Source organism: Mobula hypostoma, chromosome 3 (assembly GCF_963921235.1).
Source record: "Mobula hypostoma chromosome 3, sMobHyp1.1, whole genome shotgun sequence".
Classification (NCBI taxonomy): domain Eukaryota; kingdom Metazoa; phylum Chordata; class Chondrichthyes; order Myliobatiformes; family Myliobatidae; genus Mobula; species Mobula hypostoma.
In genome coordinates this window covers 18,848,136-18,871,453 of record NC_086099.1, presented here as the reverse complement: position 1 = coordinate 18,871,453, position 23,318 = coordinate 18,848,136, and the positions used below count along the sequence as shown (strand labels likewise).

The following is a 23,318-nucleotide window of genomic DNA, read 5'->3' as shown; positions in this document are numbered from 1 at the left end:
TTATGAATTAGAACAACAAATATAGGTGATTTCAAAAAATGGTGCATGATAGGGAAATTCCATGGTGATTTTCAAGATCAGCAGCCGAAAATTCAGAAGGTACACACATAAGTAATCAGGAAGAATACCTTTGTTGTCCAGTGCTGTCAACAAGGAACTTGCTGGTGATTGGGTGAAGAAGGAGTTTGCACGAACAAAATATTAATGCAGGAATCTGACGAGATAGATCCCAAACTGTGAGAAGTGCAAATTTTTAAATGCTGTCCACAGAAGTTATGCCAAATATGGGATTGAATCATAGAACACTACAGCACCTAAACAGGTCCTTCATCCCATGCAGTCTGTGGTGAACTGTTGTTTTATTTATTTGTTTATTCATTTACTTATTTGGAGATACCACGTGGAACAGACCCTTCTGGCCCAGCAACCCACCTATTTAACCCGAGCATAATCACAGGACAATTTACAATGACCAATTAACCTACTAACTGGCATGTGGGAGGAAACCCTCACGTTCACAGGGAGGATGTATGAACACCTTACAGATGGCACCAGAATTGAACTCTGAATTCTTGACACCCTGAGCGCACTAACCACTACACTACTGTGACGTCCCAGTCGTAGTCCCAACCTGTCTAGTCCATCAACCTGCAACAGACCATTGCCCTCCATATCCCTCTCGCCCGTGAATCTATCTAAATTTCTCTAAATGTAGAAATCAAATCTGCATCCACCAGTCCTGTGAAATCATACAAAAGAGTGAAACAGACAAACCCTGGAGGAGATGAGGACATCTCTACATAGTTGGTAACTCAAGGAGTGCCCTGTAGTTAGTGAGATATACCTTCCAGTTTCTTAGAGGACATGATTGAAGCTTCATTATGCTCTATACGATTTAAAAAAGGTCATGAAATCTGCCCATTGTCATTGTAGGTGCCATGTATCTGTTCTCTATTTGCTTTGTATTCTGTGTTACACGTTTATTGCAGTAACTAGTCACATTAGTCGGGGTGTGCTAAAAGCAAAAGGAATAAGTTCCGTATTCTTGCTTATTTTGTGGCAGTTTGTAGTCTGGGGCTGTCAGAGGTCATACCTTTGCTGACCACTTAATGTTGCTGAGATAACACTTAATATCGCTTCAAGATTGTATGTTTGCTAATTGCTAATAAAGGATCGAAATAAGGAATTCAACTCCTTGGAACAATCATTTCATTAGAGCTGAGGGTGTTTCATGCAAATATAACAATGCTATGGCAGTCGCAAGCTAGCGGCAATTGTTTTAATTTTGGATTAGTTTTGCCACTACAACCATGGACCTAATGTTACGTGACAGACAAGATGGAAGTGTAGTAAAGCATTATAAGTTGAAAAGCACCTCCCTTATGGTGACTGGAGTAAAGTTTAGGGGAGATATCAGAGGTAGATTTTTTACATGGAGTGTGGTGGGTGCCTGGAACACACTGCCAGGGGTAGTGTGTAGGCTGATGCATTGAGGACATCTGAGAGGCACATGGATTTAAAAACAAAATGGAGGGTTGTGAGCTGTATAGGAGGGACGGGATACATTGATCGTGAGGTAGGTTTATATAAACCGCCACAATCTCGTGAGCTAAAGAAATTAGAAGAATGAGATTAGCTTTATTGGTTATTTGTCAAAAATATATATTTACACAAGAAGTGGTAGGAGCCTGGAATCTGCTGCCAGGGTGATGCTGGAGGCTGATATAATAGATACATTAATAAAGCTCTTAGATAGGCACATGACTGTGCAGGGTGTGGAGGAATATAGATGATATGCATAATCATAGGCATATGATGAAATCTGGAGTTACCTGTGTGATCCCATTTACTCATTATGTACTGCTCTGCTTAATTCAGCTTCAAGAATGTTTAATGTCATTTCCAGCACACAAGTGTAAGTGAGAATGAAATAATTGTTATTCTGGATCCAATGCAGCACAAAATAAAGCACTATAATAAAAAAACACAATAAAGATATACAGTATACATAAGATAGCTTGTGTGTGTATATATATATATAGATTGATTGTATGTCTGTAAAGTGATGCTAGGCACAGGAGTGTCTGTACATCAGGTGACTGACAGGAAATGATAAAGTAGTGATGGTGGAGTGAGTTGGTGAGTGGAGGTGTTGATCAGCCTTGCTACTTGGGGACAGTAACTAGTTAGTCTGGTGGTCCTGGCATGGATGCTATGTAGCCTCCTCCCTCTTGGGAGTGGGACAAACAGGCTATGAACAGATTAATGATGCTGATGGTGTATCTTTATTATCTCTAGATAGAAAAGAGGATTTGGAGTAATGCCTTTTGGTAGAACAGACTAATGAGGTGCTATTTCCATTAGAATAATGATGCATCATTGCCAGAATGATTTCAGTTTTTTCTTCTACTCCTGTATTAACCCCATGAGTTGGTGCATGATTTCAGTCAGTTAATAGAGTGGCAATATGCTACAGGTTTTCTCCACCCTGTTCCATTGACAAAGATACATACTCTCACTCTCACTCTCTCTCACACAATTCTATTTTGCCTCATATGGCTGCGTTCTAGTCTCCCTTAATATAGTATTCAAGTATCTAAACACATCTACCACTTATCACTTAATGAACTCATAACTTGTGTGATTACTCATAATTTGAATGAACCATATATTGATTGACTGGTAGTTTTATTAGATGACTATCTTTCATTCTCTTAGAACTTACAGGCAATTATGCATTGTACTGAAATGCCTAGTCTCATAATCATCCAGAATGAACTGGGGGCAGCTTTTTGAAAGGCACATGGAATAGGGTCACTGAAATGACCATAAAGGAAATACAAGGAAAGTAAATATTAGACGACCACTCATTTCACAAGCTGCGAATAGCCCAATATGCATTCCCTTTCTAGTGTTCCACAAAGATTCAGGATTTGCTTGCTGTACCCACGATTGTGTCCTTTTTGCTTCTCATAGTCATACTTTATCGATCCCGGGGGAAATTGGTTTTCGTTACAGTTGCACCATAAATAATTAAATAGTAATAAAACCATAAATAGTTAAATAGTAATATGTAAATTATGCCAGGAAATAAGTCCAGGACCAGCCTATTGGCTCAGGGTGTCTGACCCTCCAAGGGAGGAGTTGTAAAGTTTGATGGCCACAGGCAGGAATGACCTCCTATGACGCTCTGTGTTGCATCTCGGTGGAATGAGTCTCTGGCTGAATGTACTCCTGTGCCCACCCAATACATTATGTAGTGGATGGGAGACATTGTCCAAGGTGGCATGTAACTCGGACCGCATCCTCTTTTCAGACACCACCGTCAGAGAGTCCAGTTCCATCCCCACAACATCACTGGCCTTATGAATGAGTTTGTTGATTCTGTTGGTGTCTGCCACCCTCAGCCTGCTGCCCCAGCACACAACAGCAAACATGATAGCACTGGCCACCACAGACTCGTAGAACATCCTCAGCATCGTCCGGCAGATGTTAAATGACCTCAGTCTCCTCAGGAAATAGAGACGGCTCTGACCCTTCTTGTAGACAGCCTCAGTGTTCTTTGACCAGTCCAGTTTATTGTCAATTCGTATCCCCAGGTATTTGTAATCCTCCACCATGTCCACACTGACCCCCTGGATGGAAACAGGGGTCGCCGGTACCTTAGCTCTCCCCAGGTCTACCTAATTAGGCCTACCTTAGGTCTCAACTAATTGACTAACCAGCTTGGAGGGGCGGGGTGGGAGTGGGGGAGAGTGGTTCCACAGTAGTGTAGCAGTTAGCGAAACATTATTTCAGCTTGGCCATCAAAATTTGGAGTTCAATTCGGCACCATTTGTAAGGAGTTTGTACATTGTCCTCATGACTGCATGAATTTCATCTGGGCACATTGGTTTCCTAGCATGGTCCAAAGACGTACCAATTAGTAAGTTAATTGATCATTGTGAATTGTCCTGTGATTAGGCTAGAGTTAAATAGGTGGGTTATTGAGTGGCACACCTTGAAATAAGTAAGTAAATAGATTTGTATAAAGCTTTACCTAGTTAAAATTATTTGATTATTATATGTCTGATTAGAATTTTGGCTATCTGCTATATATCATCATGGAAAATTCATACAGTTTTAGAGCACTGAAACATACCCTTAGCATCATGCTGACTATCAAGTAGATATCTATGCTACTCCATAAGACTATAAGATATAGGAGCAGAATTAGGCCATTTGGCCCATCGAATCTGCTCCAACATTTCATCATGCCTGATCCATTTTCCCCCTCAGCCCCAATCTCCTGCCTTCTCCCCGTATTCCTTCATGCCCTGACGAATCAAGAATCTCTCAATCTCGGCCTTAAATATACCCAATGACTTGGCCTCTACTGCTGCCTATAGCAATGTATTCCATAGATTCACCACTCGCTGGCAAAAGAAATTCCTCCTTATCTCCATTCTAAAAGGACACTCCTCTATTTTGAGCCTGTGTCCTCTGGTCTTAGACTCCCCCGCTATAGGAAACATCCTCACCACATGCAGTTTATTGAGGACATTCAATGGTCAATACGTTTCAACGAGACCCCCTCCCCATTCTTCTGAATTCCAGTGAGTGCAAGCCCAGAGCCATCAAACATCCTCATATAATAAGCCTTTCAATTCTGGAATCATTTTCGCGAACTTCCTTTAAACTCTCTCCAATGTAAGCACATCCTTTCTTAGATAAGGGGCCCAAAGCAATGATCCAAATGAGGCCTCACCCATGCCTTATAGAGCCTTAACATTACATCCTTGCTTTTATATTCTAGTCCTCTCGAAATGAACACTAACATTGCATTTGCCTTCCTCAGCACTGATTCCCATTTACCACCGCTTGGTCTGTAGTTTTCTGTGCCTTGGCAATTTAAATGCTCATCATGATACTTATGAAATATCATAAGACTCGTCTTTGATAATGAGTTAAGTTTAAGGCATCCGTTAGTCTTGCGAGACCATGGATCTGCACCTGGAAAGTCTTCACTCTCCGGGGCGCAGGCCTGGGCAAGGTTGTATGGAAGACCAGCAGTTGCCCATGCTGCGTCTCCTCTCTCCACGACACCAATGTTGTCCAGGGGAAGGGCATTAGGACCCATACAGCTTGGCACAAGTGTGGTCGCAGAGCAATGTGTGATTAAGTGCCTTGCTCAAGGACACAACACGTTCCCTCGGCTGGGGCTCGAACTCACAACCTTCAGGTAGCTAGTCCAATGCCTTAACCACTTGGCCACGTGCCCACATGTTAAGTACCTCATCCCATTTAGCACATCATTAATTCAGCTCTTTGAAGTTTAAGTGCAGATATTCTTCCCTTTGGAGCACACCACCCAAGCAATTTACTCACCCCTAGAGGAATATCCTAATCAGCTATCCATGAAGTGGCGACCAATTTACACAGAAAAGCTTTGATACTTCTGTTGAGACTATTCACCAGTAATAAAGAATATTTACTTTCCTTTCTGTATTAGGCTAGGGAACAATCCAATCTGAGCAACACACACAAAATACTAGAGAAACTCAGCAGACCGGGAAGCATCTATGGAAAAAAAAACAGTTGATATTTCGGGCCAAGATATCGACTGTACATTTTCCATGGATGCTGTCTGGCCTGCTGAGTTCCTCCAGCATATTGTGTGTGTTGCTTGGATTTCCAGCATCTGCAGATTTTCTCTCATTTGTCATTGAATCCAATCCAAGTGGATGGACGGCCGTACCCTCCAAGTCTCCGTGTTACTTCTCTGCTGTTGTGGATGCTTAGTCACACTTACCAAACTACTTTTACAATAATGCTGAAAATCATCTTTCAGTAAGGGTTTTTCTTATGCATTTTCTTATGCCCACTTCTGGATTGCTTCTGGTCCAGTATAAATGGCCTGTGAGCAAGTTACATAAATTTTTCCTGACATCCACTGGACAAAGCAACTTACCTATTTAAACACAAGACGTTCTGTAGAGGCTGGAAAACTTGAGCAACAAACACAAATTCTGAAGGAATTTGGGGCAGAAGCCCATTCCCCTCTCCCTCAGCAACCCACCTTCCTCCTTACCTGGTCTCGTCTATCACCTGCTGATTTATACTCCTTCCCATGCCCCCACCATCTAATTCTGGCTTCTGCCCCCTTCCTCTCCAGTCTTGTTCAAATTTAATTTTCATTCAACCATACATGAATATAGCCAAACAAAACTGTGTTCTTCCAGGGCCAAGGTGCAAGGCAGATTACAAATAGCACACAGCACACTGCACATAGCATGTATGGTTACGGTTTTAGAAAAATGTACAGTTACAAAGAAAAAATATTATAACCCAAGTCCCTGAGTGACATGACTGTAGACATGATGGGAAGTTGTCCCACTCTAGCTTGTTTTTGTACCAAGTGAACAGCAGAGGGCAGCAACAAGCAAACACAAGAGGCCAGCACTGATGAGAACGGCTAGACCACTACACAAGTATGGATTCCAGTTGTGCCCTGCAAGGGCACTCCCACGCCACGCTGGCATCTCCTTTCTTGCTCACCTGCAAAAGGCGACCCCGCAGCCTCGGCCTAAACCTCGCCACGACCGAGGCAACACAGCTCCCCGCTGTCAGTTTCACCAATGAATGTGTAAATGAAACTAGAATACAGATTTGCTGTATTCTACGTTACCGATGTCCAACAGGGTCTTGGGATCACAATAAAGGCGACCAAAGCAATCACTCACACTGCCCATTGTCCAAAGGTGCACGTCAAATTCAGGCGACAACACAGCAAGGATACATAATAAGTCCAGCTTCTTCGTCAAGCAACTCGCTGATGGGATATTCCTGCAGTATTTGATGCTCTTAGTGTGCAGCAGTGACTTGTGATTGTAAAAAAGACTTACAAGACAAACAAATACACCTTTGATTGGACCCAGAGTGGCTGCTGCATTCGAGAGTGCCCCCATGCCATGTGATGAAGAGTCTCGGCCCTAATCATCAACTGTTTAATCCCCTCCATAGATACTGCCTGACCTATTGAGTTCCTCCAGCATTTTGTGTGTGTTGCTGCCTATTTAAACAGTGCGCCTACCTTCATCCCACATCCCGGACTTCAGAAGGTCTCTTTGCAGATAGATTTCTCAGTACATCTTGCCGCACTGATGTGTCTGGAGGTCTGGTAACATACACCATTTTGTATTTCTTTACGATGTGGAAGGAGGCCATTTTGACCCACCAAACCTATGCTGGCTCACATAGCAACCTCATTGCCCCAACTAATTTTCTGAGTCACAATTCTCCCCAAGTTCCAGTCAACTCCTCCCAGACTTTCCCCTCCACTAGCATACTAAGGGAAATTTACAATGGCCAAATAATTGAAAACCTGCACCCCTTTGGGACGTGAGGGAAACTGGTTCACCCAGGGAACACCCACGTGGTGACAGGGAGAATGTGCAAACTGAGGAGTGAACCGGGGTTGCTGAGCTGTGAAACAACATGTCTACCAGCTGTGCCATTGTGCCTCCCTTTACAGATCCATGTGAATCCCACAGAATTCCAATTTCTGTAACTTATGTACGAACTTCAACTTTCATAACTTGTGTACGAACTTATCCCAGTCCTAGCTAATTAATTTGCTTTCCTGTTTTCATTATGTAAGCTGCAGAGAGTTGTAAAACTAGTCAGCTCCATCATGGGCACTAGCCTCCGCAGTGCCCAGGATATCTTCAAGTAGCGACGCCTCAAAAAGGTGGCATCCATCATTAAGGACCCCCATCACCCAGGTCATGCCCTCTTCTCATTGCTACAATCATGAAGGAGGTTCAGGAGCCTAAAGCCACACACTCAATGTTTCAGGAACAGCTTCTTCCCCTCTGCCATCCGCTTTCTGAATGGACATTGAACCCATAAACACTACCTCACTACTTTTATATTTCTGCAGTGGTTTTTTTTCCCTATTATCATTTATTGCGTTGTACTACTGCTGCAAAGTTATCAAATTTCACAATATATGCTAGTGATATTAAACTGGATTCTGATTCCTTTCCACTTAACTTCAGCCTTTGAATGAGTTTATATTTGCAGTCTTCTTCTCCTCTCTGCTGTGTTGGCCACTAATGGTCTGCAGCCTGACAACCTAAAACCCCTTTCTGTCAAATACCCCACAGACCAATTGCATACCGCCTTAGACTATTTTCTTTTCCTCTCCCTCAACTTACACTGCCATTAATCTTATTTTGGTGTGTAACTTATGTACCAACTGTGTCATTTTAAATTTAAAATAATGTTTGCGATGTACCGTGTAGCTCTGCCACAGACAGCTGCAAAAGGAGAAGGGATGGGCATTCAGCTTGCAACTCCATCCCATAAAAACCCAGAGCTACAGAAACAGCAACGTAAGTTCTAAAGACATCATCCTTGGGAGAGGAAGAATCTTCGCTGGAAAACATACAAAGCCATTGGGTAAAAGCAAACGATCTAAAACCAAATTGTTATGCCATGGAGTTTGTCCTACCAGATGATTGAAGCTAGCAGTCCAGCTGGCTGAGCACTAAAAAGGTGGTGAATAATGAAAACATCAATAATATCCTTTTCCGGAGATCAAGAATCATGGATCTCATTTTCTGTTACTTTTTTTTTTACAAAACTAGATCCATCTGTAAGGATGTCCCTCTGCTCATTTCACACACTTAGTACTTCCACTGTACAGGTCTGGAGATTTTCCCTTGTTGTTGAGTTTTGCTGTCAGCTTTGTGTCACTTAGTGCATTCATCAGAGCATCAATTCCATCTTAAAGAAATGTTCACTTACTATATAAATTGGCTGGGCTGTTCAAGCACCGACTGGCAAAGCCCTCTTAACTTTCATATTTAGGTTTGTCACTTAAAACACTCAAAAACCTCTATAGATGTACCAGGGAGCAGGAAGCACAGAATCGAATATCGCTATGATGATTGTATGTTCTAGTATCAATTGTCTGACACAATAAAGTATAAAGTATGAACGACAATCTGACTGGCTGCATCACTGTCTGGTATGGGGGGGGGGGGTGGCTACTGCACAGGATCAAAGTAAGTTGCAGAAAGTTGTGAAATTAGTCAGCTCCATCTTGCGTAGCATCCAAGCCATCTCCAAGGAGCGGTGTCTCTTGAAGGCAGCATCCATCATTAAGGACTGCAGTGCCCTCTTCTCATTGTTACTGTTAGGTAGGAGGTACAGAAGCCTGAAGGCATATACTCAGCAATTCAGGAACAGCTTCTTGCCCTCTGCCATCCGATTCCTAAATGGACATGAACACTACCTCACTACTTTTTAAAATTTATTTCTGTTATTGCTCTACTTATTTTAATATACTGTTACGTACCCCGTAACTGGGTTGCCAAACCAGCAGAAATGGAACGCTCAGTTGGAGTCTGGATTACTGGAACTAAGAAAGTTTTATTAAAGAAATAAGAAACACAGTACTCTAAACGTAAGGATATAAATGCAACAGGTTAGCACTGAATAAACACACATGTACACAGAACTAGGATAATAGGGTCAATCAAGCTCTATCGCAGTCTAGGGGTAAGATGATCAATCACAAGTGACAGAGTTCAGTTTAGTTCAGTTTGCAGTAATCGCCGTCGTGCCGTTGGAGAGTGCGAGAGAATGAATGAATATGCAAATCGGATTCCAAACAGCCCTTCGATATTCCTTGCAGTTAGCTTTCGGGCAAGCCCTTTGTAATGTCTTCTGAGGTCACCGACTGTGACCCCTCTGTTCCAGACACGTTCGTTCTTCAGCGGTGAACCCGGCACCCAGGCAAGGGCGGACACACACCAGGTTCCCGCCGACCATATCTTTCCACCCTGTGCATCTATGGCCGGACCCGCGACCAGACCTCCAAAACTCCCACCGACTTGTGGGGGCGCACCGCTTCCAGGGTCTCGTTACCTCGTGGTGTCGTGTGTGGTGTCTGTTGCCCTAGCGAACCTGTCCCTTTTTATCCCCCTGCTGGGGTATCGCCTGTCCATCACATTTCAAACAGTTCAGGGTTCAAAAGGAGCCGGTCTTGACAATACTCAGACCGGTGTCTCCTTCCGTTAAACTCTCTCGTCTCTTCATTAACATTTCCAAATGCTGCTCCATTGTCTTACTTATCTCTCTCTCCTGAAGACAGGTGGCAGATCAACTGTTGATCCCACTGGTGCTAGCACAGGACAGTTAACATCCTAGTCTATGTGTACTTTTGTAACCCTCTTTCGTCACAATACATACATATTCTTATGTAATTCAGTTTTTTCTATATTTATCATGTACTTCATTGTACTGCTGCTGCAAAATTAACAAGTTTCATGACTTATGCCAGTGATATTAAACCTGATCCTGATTCTGATTATATCTTGAGAGCCTTTAAGGGGCACCACTTTAACTAGTGGCTAGCACGACACTAATTCCAGCTTAGGGTATCAGAGTTCCGAGTTCAATTTCAATACCATCTGTAAGAAGTTTGGACGTCCTTTGAGTGTGTTTCCTCAGGGTGCTCAGGTTTCCTCCCACGGTCCAAAGATGTACCGGTTGGCAGGTTAATTGGTCACTGTAAATTGTCCCGTGATTAGGCTAGTGTTAAATAGGTGGGTTGCTGGGCAGTGTGGCTCATTGGGCCTGAAGAGCCTGTTCTGCCCTGTATCTCTAAATAAATAAATATTATTGTTCCAGAAATTGTGTTGTAAGGTACATAAAGACAAATTACTACATTCTATAAACTATAATTTTTATTGCCAGTTCTTACAGGAACTATTGTTTTCAGAATTAATGACATATTCAGAAATCTGGACATATCTTATAAAAGTGTAAAACATGTTTAGTTTTTCACCTCAGTTATATGTTCAAAAGATTGTTATTTTCTAATTCAGGTTTATTGGTTTGCAGCATTTCTTATAACACATTTGTACAAGTCACCCAAAGTATATCAGAATCCAGCAACACAGCTCTTCTCCTTATTTAGAAGATAACATTTTTTTATTTCTAAGTATTTTTTTTATTAGATAAGCATTTCAATTGTCTTTTTCTTTCATATTGAATATGTGAAACTTTTTCTAGTTTCTTACATAAACTCAACCTGTGTTATAGAGCCATGTGCTGGAGGAATTCTTGGTTCAGCTGTGTTCTGTGCAGTGGCTGTGAGGTGCTCCCAGGGGGTCCGGTTCCGTATAGTCCAAAACTGTAGGTGCATCCCATCCCTGGAGGTTACCATGTGACTCTTGTTGGAGAAAAATAACTGAACACAGAGCAGAACTGTAATTCTCTTTCTTTCATACCAGTGTTAAAGATTAAACACCAGAGGTTTTGCAGATGCTGGAAATCTTGAGCAACACACACAAAGTGCTGGGGGAGCTCAGAGGGTATTTCTGGAGGGGAGTACACAGATGACGTTTTGAGCCAAGACCCTTCATCAGGACTGGAAAGGAGGGGAACAGAAGCCAGAATAAGAAGGTGGAAGGAGAGGAAGGGGTACAAGCTGGTGGATTATAGGCGATACCAGGTGAGGGAGAAGGTAGCTGGGTGGGGGAGGGGGAATGAAGTAAGAAGCTGGAAGGTGATTGGTGGAAGAGGAAAAGGGCTGAAGGAGAAAGAACCTAATAGGACAGTGGGCCATGGAAGAAAAGAAAAGGGTTGGTGGGGGGGGGGGGGAACCAGTGGGAGGCGATGGGCAGATGAGGAGAAAAGATGGGGCAAGAGGGCAACCACAGTGGGAAATGGAAAAAGATGGTGGTGGTGGGAGGGGAAGTTGTTGGATGTCAGTAAAATCGATGCTATTGCCATCAAGTTGAAGGCTACCCAGATGGAGTATGAGGTGTTGCTGCTCCAACCTGAGTGTGGCCGTGCCATACATGTAACTTGTCATGTAATTGATTCTTCAATAAGATACAGTCCTGTGAGAGAGGGTACGATACTTTCTGCTCTCAGTATCAGACAACGATTATTAATGCAAAAAGGATCGTGTGGGTACTATTCACAATTCAGCAATCAAAAGCCCTCCAAACCATTGAGCACATCTACATGAAACGTTGCTGTATAAAAGCAGCATCCATCATCACCCAGGCCATGCTCTTTTCCTGCTGCTGTCATCAGTTAGGAAGTACAGGAGCCTCAGGACTTACACCACCAGGCTCAGGAACAATTACCACCCCTCAACCATCAGGCTCTTGAACAAAAAGGGATAACTACACTCATTCTATTTCTGGTGTTCCCACAACCGATGGTCAGGCTTTAAGGACTCTTTATCTGGTTATTTCATACTTATTATTTATTGCTACTTACTTATATCTGCACTTGCACAGTTTGTTGTTCATTGATCCTGTTTACAGTTACTATTCTATAGGTTTGCTCAGTGTGCCTGCAGAAAAAAGAACCTCAGGATTGTATGTGGGTGACGTGTATGTACAGTACTCTGATAATAAATTTTACTTTGAACTTTGAAAACAGATTCATGTCCTATTAGTACCCTCAATGAGAAAGAAAGATGACAAGTTTGCATCTGACAGATATAATTTAACGTGGAATAATGCGCTGTCCATGTCATAAGGAAAGCTAAAACCAAGCATTGATATTAAAAAAAGTTACAGCAGAATTTTCTGCAGAACTATGATTAGTGCTGAGGTTATTCTAACTACAAATAAAAATTCCAGAATAAAACAAGAACCAATGTTCTTGCACAAGTTTCTGACACCTGGAAGCACATGATGCCAAAGGCAATAATGTAAGCTAATTAATCTTGGATTTAAATCAGGAAGGTCTATTGGAAACAGTCCGGGGTCAGGACCTACAAACCTGGTTGGTTATGCTGTGATTGTCTCCAGTTACTTCTGGCCTTAATCGTCAAGAACCAGCAGTATGATTATCATCAACAACACACACAAAATGCTGGAGGAACACAGCAAGTCAGGCTGCATCTATGGAAATGAAAAAGCAGTTGATGTTTTGGGCCGAGACCCTCCATCAGGACTGTAAAGGAAAGGGGAAAACACCAGAATAAAAAGGTGGGAGGAGGGGAAGGAGGACAGCTAAAAGGTGATAGGTGTGGCCAGGTGGGTAGGAAAATAAAAGGGCTGGAGAGGAAGGAATCTGATAGGAGAGGAGAGTGGACCATAGGAGAAAGGGAAGGAGGAGGGGACCCAGGGGGAGGTGATAGCGGGTGAGAAGAGGTAAGGGGTCAGATTTGGGAACAGAAGTGGGGAAGTGGAGGGAACATTTTTCTTACAGGAAGGAGACATCAATATTTATGCCATCAGGTTGGAGGTTACCCAGATGGAATACAAGGTGTTGCTCCTCCACTCTGAGGGTGGCCTCATTGTGGCATGAGAGGAGGCCATGGACCAACATGAGAATAGGTATTGATAATAAAATGTCTTTATTCTCAGCCTGGATCAACGATTTTCAATTTTTTTTCAAAAAAATGATTTTGAAAAATCATTGATTCACAGAATGTTACTTAAAACCTGTGCTTCTCTATATTTGTTAACTCCTCCGTTCCTACCCCAGCCACTGAGAGACATTGACTACTTTCTGTAGTTCCAAGACCACTGGTGGATTGCTCCTTTTGGTTCCTGGCTCAGATGCTCCCTGTTCACATGTGAACCTTGGCAATAAGTACTAGCAGATTAAGGGAGGCATTATAATGAAACAAAATCTCAACTGATGGATTGCTAAAAATTAATCAGTCGTAGGAACTACGGATAAGCATAATCTCCTTAAAATTGAAACAAATGGAACAACTGTTAACGCTCAAATTACTCCATCAAACGAATCTTTTCGTCTCAGGTACTCAGTCTGTGAGGTTTTGTTGGACTTTGCATATTTTTAATTTGCCATTTACCATTGATAGTTTCACTAATATGGGAGTTAACAGTTCTCCCACACTTTAGGCTGGGCACAGTAGTAGTAATGGCACAGTCAAAATGACTCACACTTTCTGCTCTATTCCTTCTACATAGAAGCAGACTCCATGGGCCAAATGGCCTAATTCTGCTGCAATGTACCTTATGTCCTATGTGATACGGTAAGGATTATTTTTAAAGAGTTAAAAATCATTCTCAATAGTCGCGTAAACTTAAATAACCCATTTCAATTTTTTTCCCACAACCTATCCCCCACTATAGAAGTGAAATAGTAGACTCATTCTTCAATGTCAATCAGACAATATGGGCAGGATACATTTTCACACAGTATGGATTCTGTAGTTTAAGGCATTAATCCACCAATGGTTGACAATTTCATCCAAATGTATACAACAACTCTCCCTAATTCTAATTAAGCTAACAATGATCTCATTTGTCATCAAAAAGGGATGTTATCTTGCCATCTTTCCATTCAATCAGTATTTCTCCGTGTCTTAAAGATGGGGAACGAGAAGCACCATGTTGGAATTTGTGTCCTGCTGTCAACGACGTTTTCTCATCTGGGTCAGCAACGATTTGAGCCTTTAACGTTTTACTGTTCAAAGAAGAAATATGTGTTTAAAATATTAATTAAATACACAGATTGTGTAATTAAGAGTTAGGTTCGACCACAGGTCTTAAAATCTCCAATGAACCTGATCGAAATTATGAAATTAAAAATAGGTTACCATCTTAATATTTAAATTATCAAATCATACAATAAGTTTTAAAGTAAGTTTAAGGTTGTTTAATGTCATTTCCAGTACAGCAGTGTAAAGGAAAACAAAGTAATTGTTAATCCAGACCTGATGCAGCACAAAGAACACAATAAGGTTAAAATACACACTAAATAGAAATACATAAGATAGCTCATATACATAGACGATTTGTACGCCATAAAGTGACATTAGGCACCAGAGTGTCTGCACATAAGGTGACTCTGACAGGAAATGATGGAGTAGCGGTGGTTGGGGGTGTGGAGGGGTGGCTTAGTGGGTGGAGGTGTTGATCAGCCTTAATGCTCAGAGAAAGTAACTGTTTTTGAGTCTGGTGGTCCTGCTGTGAACGCTACTTAGCCTCCTCCCTGATGGGAGTGAGACAAACAGTCCATGAGCAGGCGGATGGGATCCTTCATGATGTTGCTGGCCCTTTCCCAGCACATTTTTGTATATACGTATGACCTTGATGGCGGATAGGCTGGTGACAGTGGTGCAAGCTATTAACCTGCAAATAAATGTTATTGTTTTTGGGGGTTTCCTTCATTAAAAATGAAACCTGGAAGGAAAGCACCGTATTCTTCTGTAGGTGGTGCCAAAGGAACAAGAATTGTTGCTCACATCTGCTCTGCAATTCAGTTGATCTATATGTCAACTCCGTTACTTACCTTTAAATACCATTATCCAACAATATTCTTTTGATTCCAGTTTAGAAAGTTGTTCGGGCATCCCTCTTCTTTGGAGGGAGAGTTCCAGAACTTTACTCCTACTGGTATGAAAGTATACTTCCTGATTTCCCTCTTGTGTGGCCTAGCTCTATTGATTTCACAGTCAGAGGAAGGAGTTCTCTCTATCTTCAAACTCAAATCCGATTAACTTTATGAATATTCGAGTTTGATCATCCCAGGTTTTCAAATTAAAGGAGATTCAATTATATGCCAGCTTCCTCAGAATCTTAACTTCCAAGCTTTGGTATCCTCCTTCTTAGTCCCTATCCAGAAAATGCTGTATTTGTAAGAAAGACATCACCAAGTTGGAGAGGAGGTAGAAGAGATTTACGAGGATGCTGCCTGGGTTTAGGAAGAGACTGGCCATGCTGGATTTCTGCTTTGAGGGTGACCTCACGAAGTTTATAAAATCCTGAGAGGTATGCATAAGGTAGATGGCCACAGTTTTTTCCCCAGGGTTAGAGAGTCATTTTGGAAAGGTACATTGAGTTCAAACTGAACTATCCAAGGCCAATAACACATGCCAGGATTGAAAGGGCAAAACATGTTTGGTTATGAATGCTAATCGTTGGGGAATTATGGTGGCTTCAGCATTGAAATCAAGTTTAATATCACTGGCATGTCATGAAAGTTGTTGTTCTGCGGCAGTGGTAGAGAGCAATACATAATTTTTTAAAACCATAAATTACAATAAGAACAGGGCTGTGCAAAAATAGCTAAGATTTTTGCACAATATTGTAGTAATTCCATGCACTGCACTGCACTGCTGCCAAAAAAAAGATCGATGACATACGTGAGTGATGATAATCCTGATTCTGATATGGGTCTCTATTGTGGACTGAGAGTGGGAAGGGGGAGTCATGGTTCGGAAAAGGGGAAGGGAGAGGGAAGGGAACAGGAAGCACCAGGGAGACATTCTGTAATGATCAATAAACCAATTGTTTGGAATCAAACGATCTTGCCTGGTGTCTCAAGGCTGGGTGTGTCTGCACCCACACCACCCCCCGCCCCAGCACTGCTTCTCGGCCACCCGTCCCACACCCCTCCCACTGTTCTCCGTCCTTGTGATTCCTAACGTCATTTGCTCCCATCAGATTTACAAGTGCACTCTCTGCTCCATGTTGACAAATACAGCACTGTGCAAAAGTCTTAGCTACCCTAGCTAGATATGACAAGGTCCTGAATGGGAAGTTGGTCAAGAAGTTTCAGTCACTTGCCATTCAAGTTGAGGTAATGAATTGGATTAGACATTGGCTTTGTGGGAGAAGCCAGGGAGTGGTAGTAGAGGTTTGCACCTCTGACTGGAGGCCTGTGACTAGTGGTGTGCCACAGGGATCGGTGCTGGGTCTATTGTTGTTTGTCATCTATATCAACAATCTGGATAATAATGTGGTTAACTGGATCAGCAAATTTGTGGATGACACTAAGATTGTGAGTGTAGTGGACAGTGAGAAAGGCTATCATGGCTTGCAGCGGGATCTGGACCAGCTGAAAAATGGCAGACAAGTGCAAGATGTGGCACTTTGGAAGGACCAGCCAGGGTTGGTCTTACACTGTGAGTGCCAGGGCACTGAGGAGTGTGGTAGAACAAAGGGATCTGGGAATACAGGTTCATAATTCTCTGGAAGTGACATCACAGGTCGGTAGGGTCATAAAGAACGCTTTTGCACATTAGGCTTCATAAATCAATGTACTGAGCTCAGGAGTTGGGATGTTATGTTGAAGTTGCACAAGATGTTGGTGAGGGCTAATTTGGAGTTTTGCAGGCAGTTTTGGGCATCCACCTACTGGAAAGGAGTAAATAAGGTTGAAAGGGTACAGAGAAAATTTACAAGGATGTTGCTGGGACTGGAGGACCTGAGGTATAAGGAAAGATTGAATAGGTTAGGACTTTATTCCTTAGAACGTAAAAGATTGAGAGGAGATTTGATAGCAGCGTACAAAATTATGAAGGGTATAGCTAGGGTAAATGCAAGCAGGTTTTTTCCACTGAGGTTGGGTGGGACTACAATCAGAGGTCATGAGTTAAGGATGAAAGGTGAATAGTTTAAGGGGAACATGAGGGGAAACCTCTTCAGTCAGAGAGTGGTGAGAGTGAGGAACGAGCTGCGAGCACAAGTGGTGCATGCGAGCTTGATTTCAACATTTAAGCAAAGCTTAGATAGGTACATGGATGGTAGGGGTATGGAGGGCTCTGGTCCTGGTGCAGGTTGATGGGAGTAGGCGGTTTAAATGGTTTCAGCATGGCCTAGATTGGCTGAATGGCCTGTTTCTGTCCTGTATTTTTCTGTGGCTCTATATATGTGCCTGAAACTATTGTACAATACTGTATATATATTAAACAAGCAGTGCAAAAAGAAAGCAAAACAAAATTGCGAGGTAGTGTTCATGGGTTCAGTGTCCATTCATAATTCTGATGGCGGAGGGGAAGAAGAGGTTCCTGAAACATTGAGTTTGTGTCTTCAGGCACCAACTTCCTCGTTCATGTTCAGTGTGCAACTGACATGGGGGTCAGACGACATTCTGCAGTTACTTAAATGCTGTTCCAGCAAATTTTCATCATAGAGCCAGCATTAGAATTTAACCCAAAATCTTCTGATTTGTTCTGCTCAATACTGATCACATCCACTTAAGTATAGTGATCTTTACTAAAGAAACAAAAAGTTAAAAAGTAAATAGAATATAATTCTATTCACCAAAAGTATATAGTAACTTCACTTCATTAATAATCAGATGTTATATGTTAACATAGAAACATAGAAACATAGAAAATAGGTGCAGGAGTAGGCCATTCGGCCCTTCGAGCCTGCACCGCCATTTATTATGATCATGGCTGATCATCCAACTCAGAACCCAGCCTTCCCTTCATACCCCCTGACCCCTGTAGCCACAAGGACCATATCTAACTCCCTCTTAAATATAGCCAATGAACTGGCCTCAACAGTTTGCTGTGGCAGAGAATTCCACAGATTCGCCACTCTCTGTGTGAAGAAGTTTTTCCTAATCTCGGTCCTAAAAGGCTTCCCCTCTATCCTCAAACTGTGACCCCTCGTTCTGGACCTCCCCAACATCGGGAACAATCTTCCCGCATCTAGCCTGTCCAATCCCTTTAGGATCTTATACGTTTCAATCAGATCCCCCCTCAATCTTCTAAATTCCAATGAGTACAAGCCCAGTTCATCCAGTCTTTCTTCATATGAAAGACCTGCCATCCCAGGAATCAATCTGGTGAACCTTCTTTGTACTCCCTCTATGGCAAAGATGTCTTTCCTCAGATTAGGGGACCAAAACTGCACACAATACTCCAGGTGTGGTCTCACCAAGGCCTTGTACAACTGCAGTAGTACCTCCCTGCTCCTGTACTCGAATCCTCTCGCTATAAATGCCAGCATACCGTTCGCCTTTTTCACCGCCTGCTGTACCTGCATGCCCACTTTCAATGAATGGTGTATAATGACACCCAGGTCTCGTTGCACCTCCCCTTTTCCTAATCGGCCACCATTCAGATAATAATCTGTTTTCCTATTTTTGCCACCAAAGTGGATAACTTCACATTTATCCACATTAAATTGCATCTGCCATGAGTTTGCCCACTCACCCAACCTATCCAAGTCACCCTGCATCCTCTTAGCATCCTCCTCACTGCTAACACTGCCACCCAGCTTCGTGTCATCCGCAAACTTGGAGATGCTGCATTTAATTCCCTCATCCAAGTCATTAATATATATTGTAAACAACTGGGGTCCCAGCACTGAGCCTTGCGGTACCCCACTAGTCACCGCCTGCCATTCTGAAAAGGTCCCGTTTATTCCCACTCTTTGCTTCCTGTCTGCTAACCAATTCTCCACCCACACCAATACCTTACCCCCAATACTGTGTGCTTTAAGTTTGCACACTAATCTCCCGTGTGGGACCTTGTCAAAAGCCTTTTGAAAATCCAAATATACCACATCCACTGGTTCTCCCCTATCCACTCTACTAGTTACATCCTCAAAAAATTCTATGAGATTCGTCAGACATGATTTTCCTTTCACAAATCCATGCTGACTTTGTCCGATCATTTCACCGCTTTCCAAATGTGCTGTTATCACATCCTTGATAACTGACTCCAGCAGTTTCCCCACCACCGACGTTAGGCTAACTGGCCTATAATTCCCCAGTTTCTCTCTCCCTCCTTTTTTAAAAAGTGGGGTTACATTAGCCACCCTCCAATCCTCAGGAACTAGTCCAGAATCTAACGAATTTTGAAAAATTATCACTAATGCATCCACTATTTCTTGGGCTACTTCCTTAAGCACTCTAGGATGCAGACCATCTGGCCCTGGGGATTTATCTGCCTTCAATCCCTTCAATTTACCTAACACCACTTCCCTACTAACATGTATTTCACTCAGTTCCTCCATCTCACTGGACCCTCTGTCCCTTACTATTTCTGGAAGATTATTTATGTCCTCCTTAGTGAAGACAGAACCAAAGTAATTATTCAATTGGTCTGCCATGTCCTTGCTCCCCATAATCAATTCACCTGTTTCTGTCTGCAGGGGACCTACATTTGTCTTTACCAGTCTTTTCCTTTTTACATATCTATAAAAGCTTTTACAGTCCGTTTTTATGTTCTCTGCCAGTTTTCTCTCAAAATCTTTTTTCCCCTTCCTAATTAAGCCTTTTGTCCTCCTCTGCTGAACTCTGAATTTCTCCCAGTCCTCAGGTGAGCCACTTTCTCTGGCAAATTTGTATGCTACTTCTTTGGTATTGATACTATCCCTAATTTCTCTTGTCAGCCACGGGTGCACTACCTTCCTTGATTTATTCTTTTGCCAAACTGGGATGAACAATTGTTGTAGTTCATCCATGCAACCTTTAAATGCTTGCCATTGCATATCCACCGTCAATCCTTTAAGTGTCATTTGCCAGTCTATCTTAGCTATTTCACGTCTCATACCTTCAAAGTTACCCCTCTTTAAGTTCAGAACCTTTGTTTCTGAATTAACTATGTCACTCTCCATGTTAATGAAGAATTCCACCATATTATGGTCACTCTTACCCAAGGGGCCTCTCACGACAAGATCGCTAATTAACCCTTCCTCATTGCTCAAAACCCAGTCCAGAATAGCCTGCTCTCTAGTTGGTTCCTCGACATGTTGGTTCAAAAAACCATCCCGCATACATTCCAAGAAATCCTCTTCCTCAGCACCTTTACCAATTTGGTTCACCCAGTCTACATGTAGATTGAAGTCACCCATTATAACTGCTGTTCCTTTATTGCACACATTTCTAATTTCCTGTTTAATACCATCTCCGACCTCACTACTACTGTTAGGTGGCCTGTACACAACTCCCACCAGCGTCTTCTGCCCCTTAGTGTTACGCAGCTCTACCCATATCGATTCCACATCTTCCCGGCTTATGTCCTTCCTTTCTATTGCGTTAATCTCTTTTTTAACCAGCAACGCCACCCCACCTCCCCTTCCTTCATGTCTATCCCTCCTGAATATTGAATATCCCTGAACGTTGAGCTCCCATCCCTGGTCACCCTGGAGCCATGTCTCTGTGATCCCAACTATATCATAATCATTAATAACAATCTGCACTTTCAATTCATCCACCTTATTACGAATGCTCCTTGCATTGACACATAAAGCCTTCAGGCGCTCTTTTACAACTCTCTTAGCCCTTGTACAATTATGTTGAAAAGTGGCCCATTTTAATGCTTGCCCTGGATTTGTCGGCCTGCCACTTTTACTTTTCCCCTTTGTACTTTTTGCTTCTACGCTCACTTTACACCCCTCTGTCTCTCTGCACTGGTTCCCATCCCTCTGTTGTGAACTAACCTCCTCACGCCTAGCCTCTTTAATTTGATTCCCACCCCCCAACCATTCTAGTTTAAAGTCACCTCAGTAGCCCCCGCTAATCTCCCTGCCAGGATATTGGTCCCCCTAGGATTCAAGTGTAACCCATCCTTTTTGTACAGGTCACGCCTGCGCCAAAAGAGGTCCCAATGATCCAAAAACTTGAATCCCTGCCCCCTGCTCCAATCCCTCAGCCACGCATTTATCCTCCACCTCATCGCATTCCTACTCTCACTGTCGCGTGGCACAGGCAGTAATCCCGAGATTACTACCTTTGCAGTCCTTTTTCTCAACTCCCTTCCTAGCTCCCTATATTCTCCTTTCAGGACCTCATCCCTTTTCCTACCTATGTCATTGGTACCTATATGTACCACGACCTCTGGCTCCTCACCCTCCCACTTCAGGATATCTTGGACACGATCAGAAATATCCCGGACCCTGGCACCAGGGAGGCAAACTACCATCCGGGTCTCTGGACTGCGTCCACAGAATCGCCTATCTGACCCCCTTACTATCGAGTCCCCTATCACAACTGCCCTCCTCTTCCTTGCCCTACCCTTCTGAGCTACAGGGCCAGACTCTGTGCCGGAGGCACGGCCACTGTCGCTTCCCCCGGGTAAGCTGTCCCCCCCAACAGTACTCAAACAGGAGTACCTGTTGTTAAGGGGCACAGCCACCGGGGTACTCCCCATCACCTGACTTTTCCCCTTCCCCCTCCTAACCGTGACCCACTTGTCTGCCTCCCGTGGCCCCGGCGTGACCACCTGCCTTCCACTCCTCTCTATCACCTCCTCGCTCTCCCTGACCAGACGAAGGTCATCGAGCTGCAGCTCCAGTTCCGTAACGTGGTCCCTTAGGAGCTGCATCTCGATGCACTTGGCGCAGATGTAGACGTCCGGGAGGCTTGGAGACTCCAGGGCCTCCCACATCCGACACCGAGAACAGCAAACTGCCCTCACAGTCATAATGCCCCTCTCCTCAAATAGCAACAGAAAATGAATGTCAAACCTTCCTCGCCTCGCCCGCTTCCGCCTAAGCCCGGTGAGCCGAAGCCCTTAAGTCTTCATTCTGCTCCCGGCTCACTCCGCAGCCCGCAAACTACGCTGCCCGCTCTATGAGGCTTTGTTCCTTTTAAATCTGCCGCGCTGCACTGCCCAACGTCACACGCCTGCGCAGTCCCGCCTCTCAGAAAGCCGTTGGAGAAAAAAAATAACGAAAATTTCAAAAATCTCTTTCTTGGCACTCCCACTTAGACTCTCAGACTCCTTCTTCGAATCAAACCCGAAGCAGGATGTCTGCCCTTTTAAATCTGCCGCGCTGCACTGCCCGACGTCACACGCCTGTGCAGTCCCGCCTCTCAGAAAGCCGTTAACATTAATAAGAAATGTCTTTCTAGTAATAGAGGAATAAATGGAGACAGCTTTAAATTCCATTCATTAATTTCTCATTTAAATAATAATGACAGTTTTCTCAATAACTACGGGAAGTAACTGATCTTTGACTGTGTCTTTTACTTTCACAAGAGGTGAGAACTTATTTTTGTTCAGTTAGAAAACAGGCAAGGACAAAATATATTGAGTAAACAATGTGACATGTGAAATGCTGCCAGGGTCACATGACCTCCCCACACAGCTTGGCAGTCTGCTGAATGAGCCATTTCTTTGCCCCCTTCATCTATTTTGTTTGCAGAGAACTGAATTTTATTCTCTACCCATGGCAGATTTTCAATCCTTGTTCGGAGTGATTGGAATAGAAATAATTTGTTTCTTTGTCCAAAATGTATCAAAAGCCAAAATGTACTCTGTGTGCCATTACGAAGGAAAACTTTTAAGTTAGGACTTCTGTGCAATCCTTAGTGTTGGAGGACAGTAGGCTTTATAAATCCACATTCCTAGTGCTGATTATTGGGAATTAGGATATGAATCAAAGTATTAGATTATTGTCTGGGCTTATATATACTGGAATTTAGAAGGATGAGAGGGGATCTGATCGAAACATATAAGATTATTAAGGGATTGGACATGCTAGAGGCAGGAAACACGTTCCTGATGTTGGGGGAGTCCAGAACCAGAGGCCACAGTTTAAGAATAAGGGGTAGACCATTTAGAACGGAGTTGAGGAAAA

General features: G+C 43.1%; 1 protein-coding gene across 1 annotated transcript in view; it reads right to left on the bottom strand.

The window, feature by feature from the left end:
- Nucleotides 1–10,688: 10,688 nt before the first annotated feature.
- The window catches only part of LOC134343357 (uncharacterized), a 56,027-nt gene continuing 43,397 nt past the window's right edge, over nucleotides 10,689–23,318 (bottom strand). Inside the window, exon 5 of the mRNA XM_063042057.1 lies at nucleotides 10,689–14,457. Coding sequence (XP_062898127.1) covers nucleotides 14,292–14,457 — 166 coding nt within the window. The 3' untranslated portion in view covers nucleotides 10,689–14,291. The remainder of the gene's footprint in view (nucleotides 14,458–23,318) is intronic.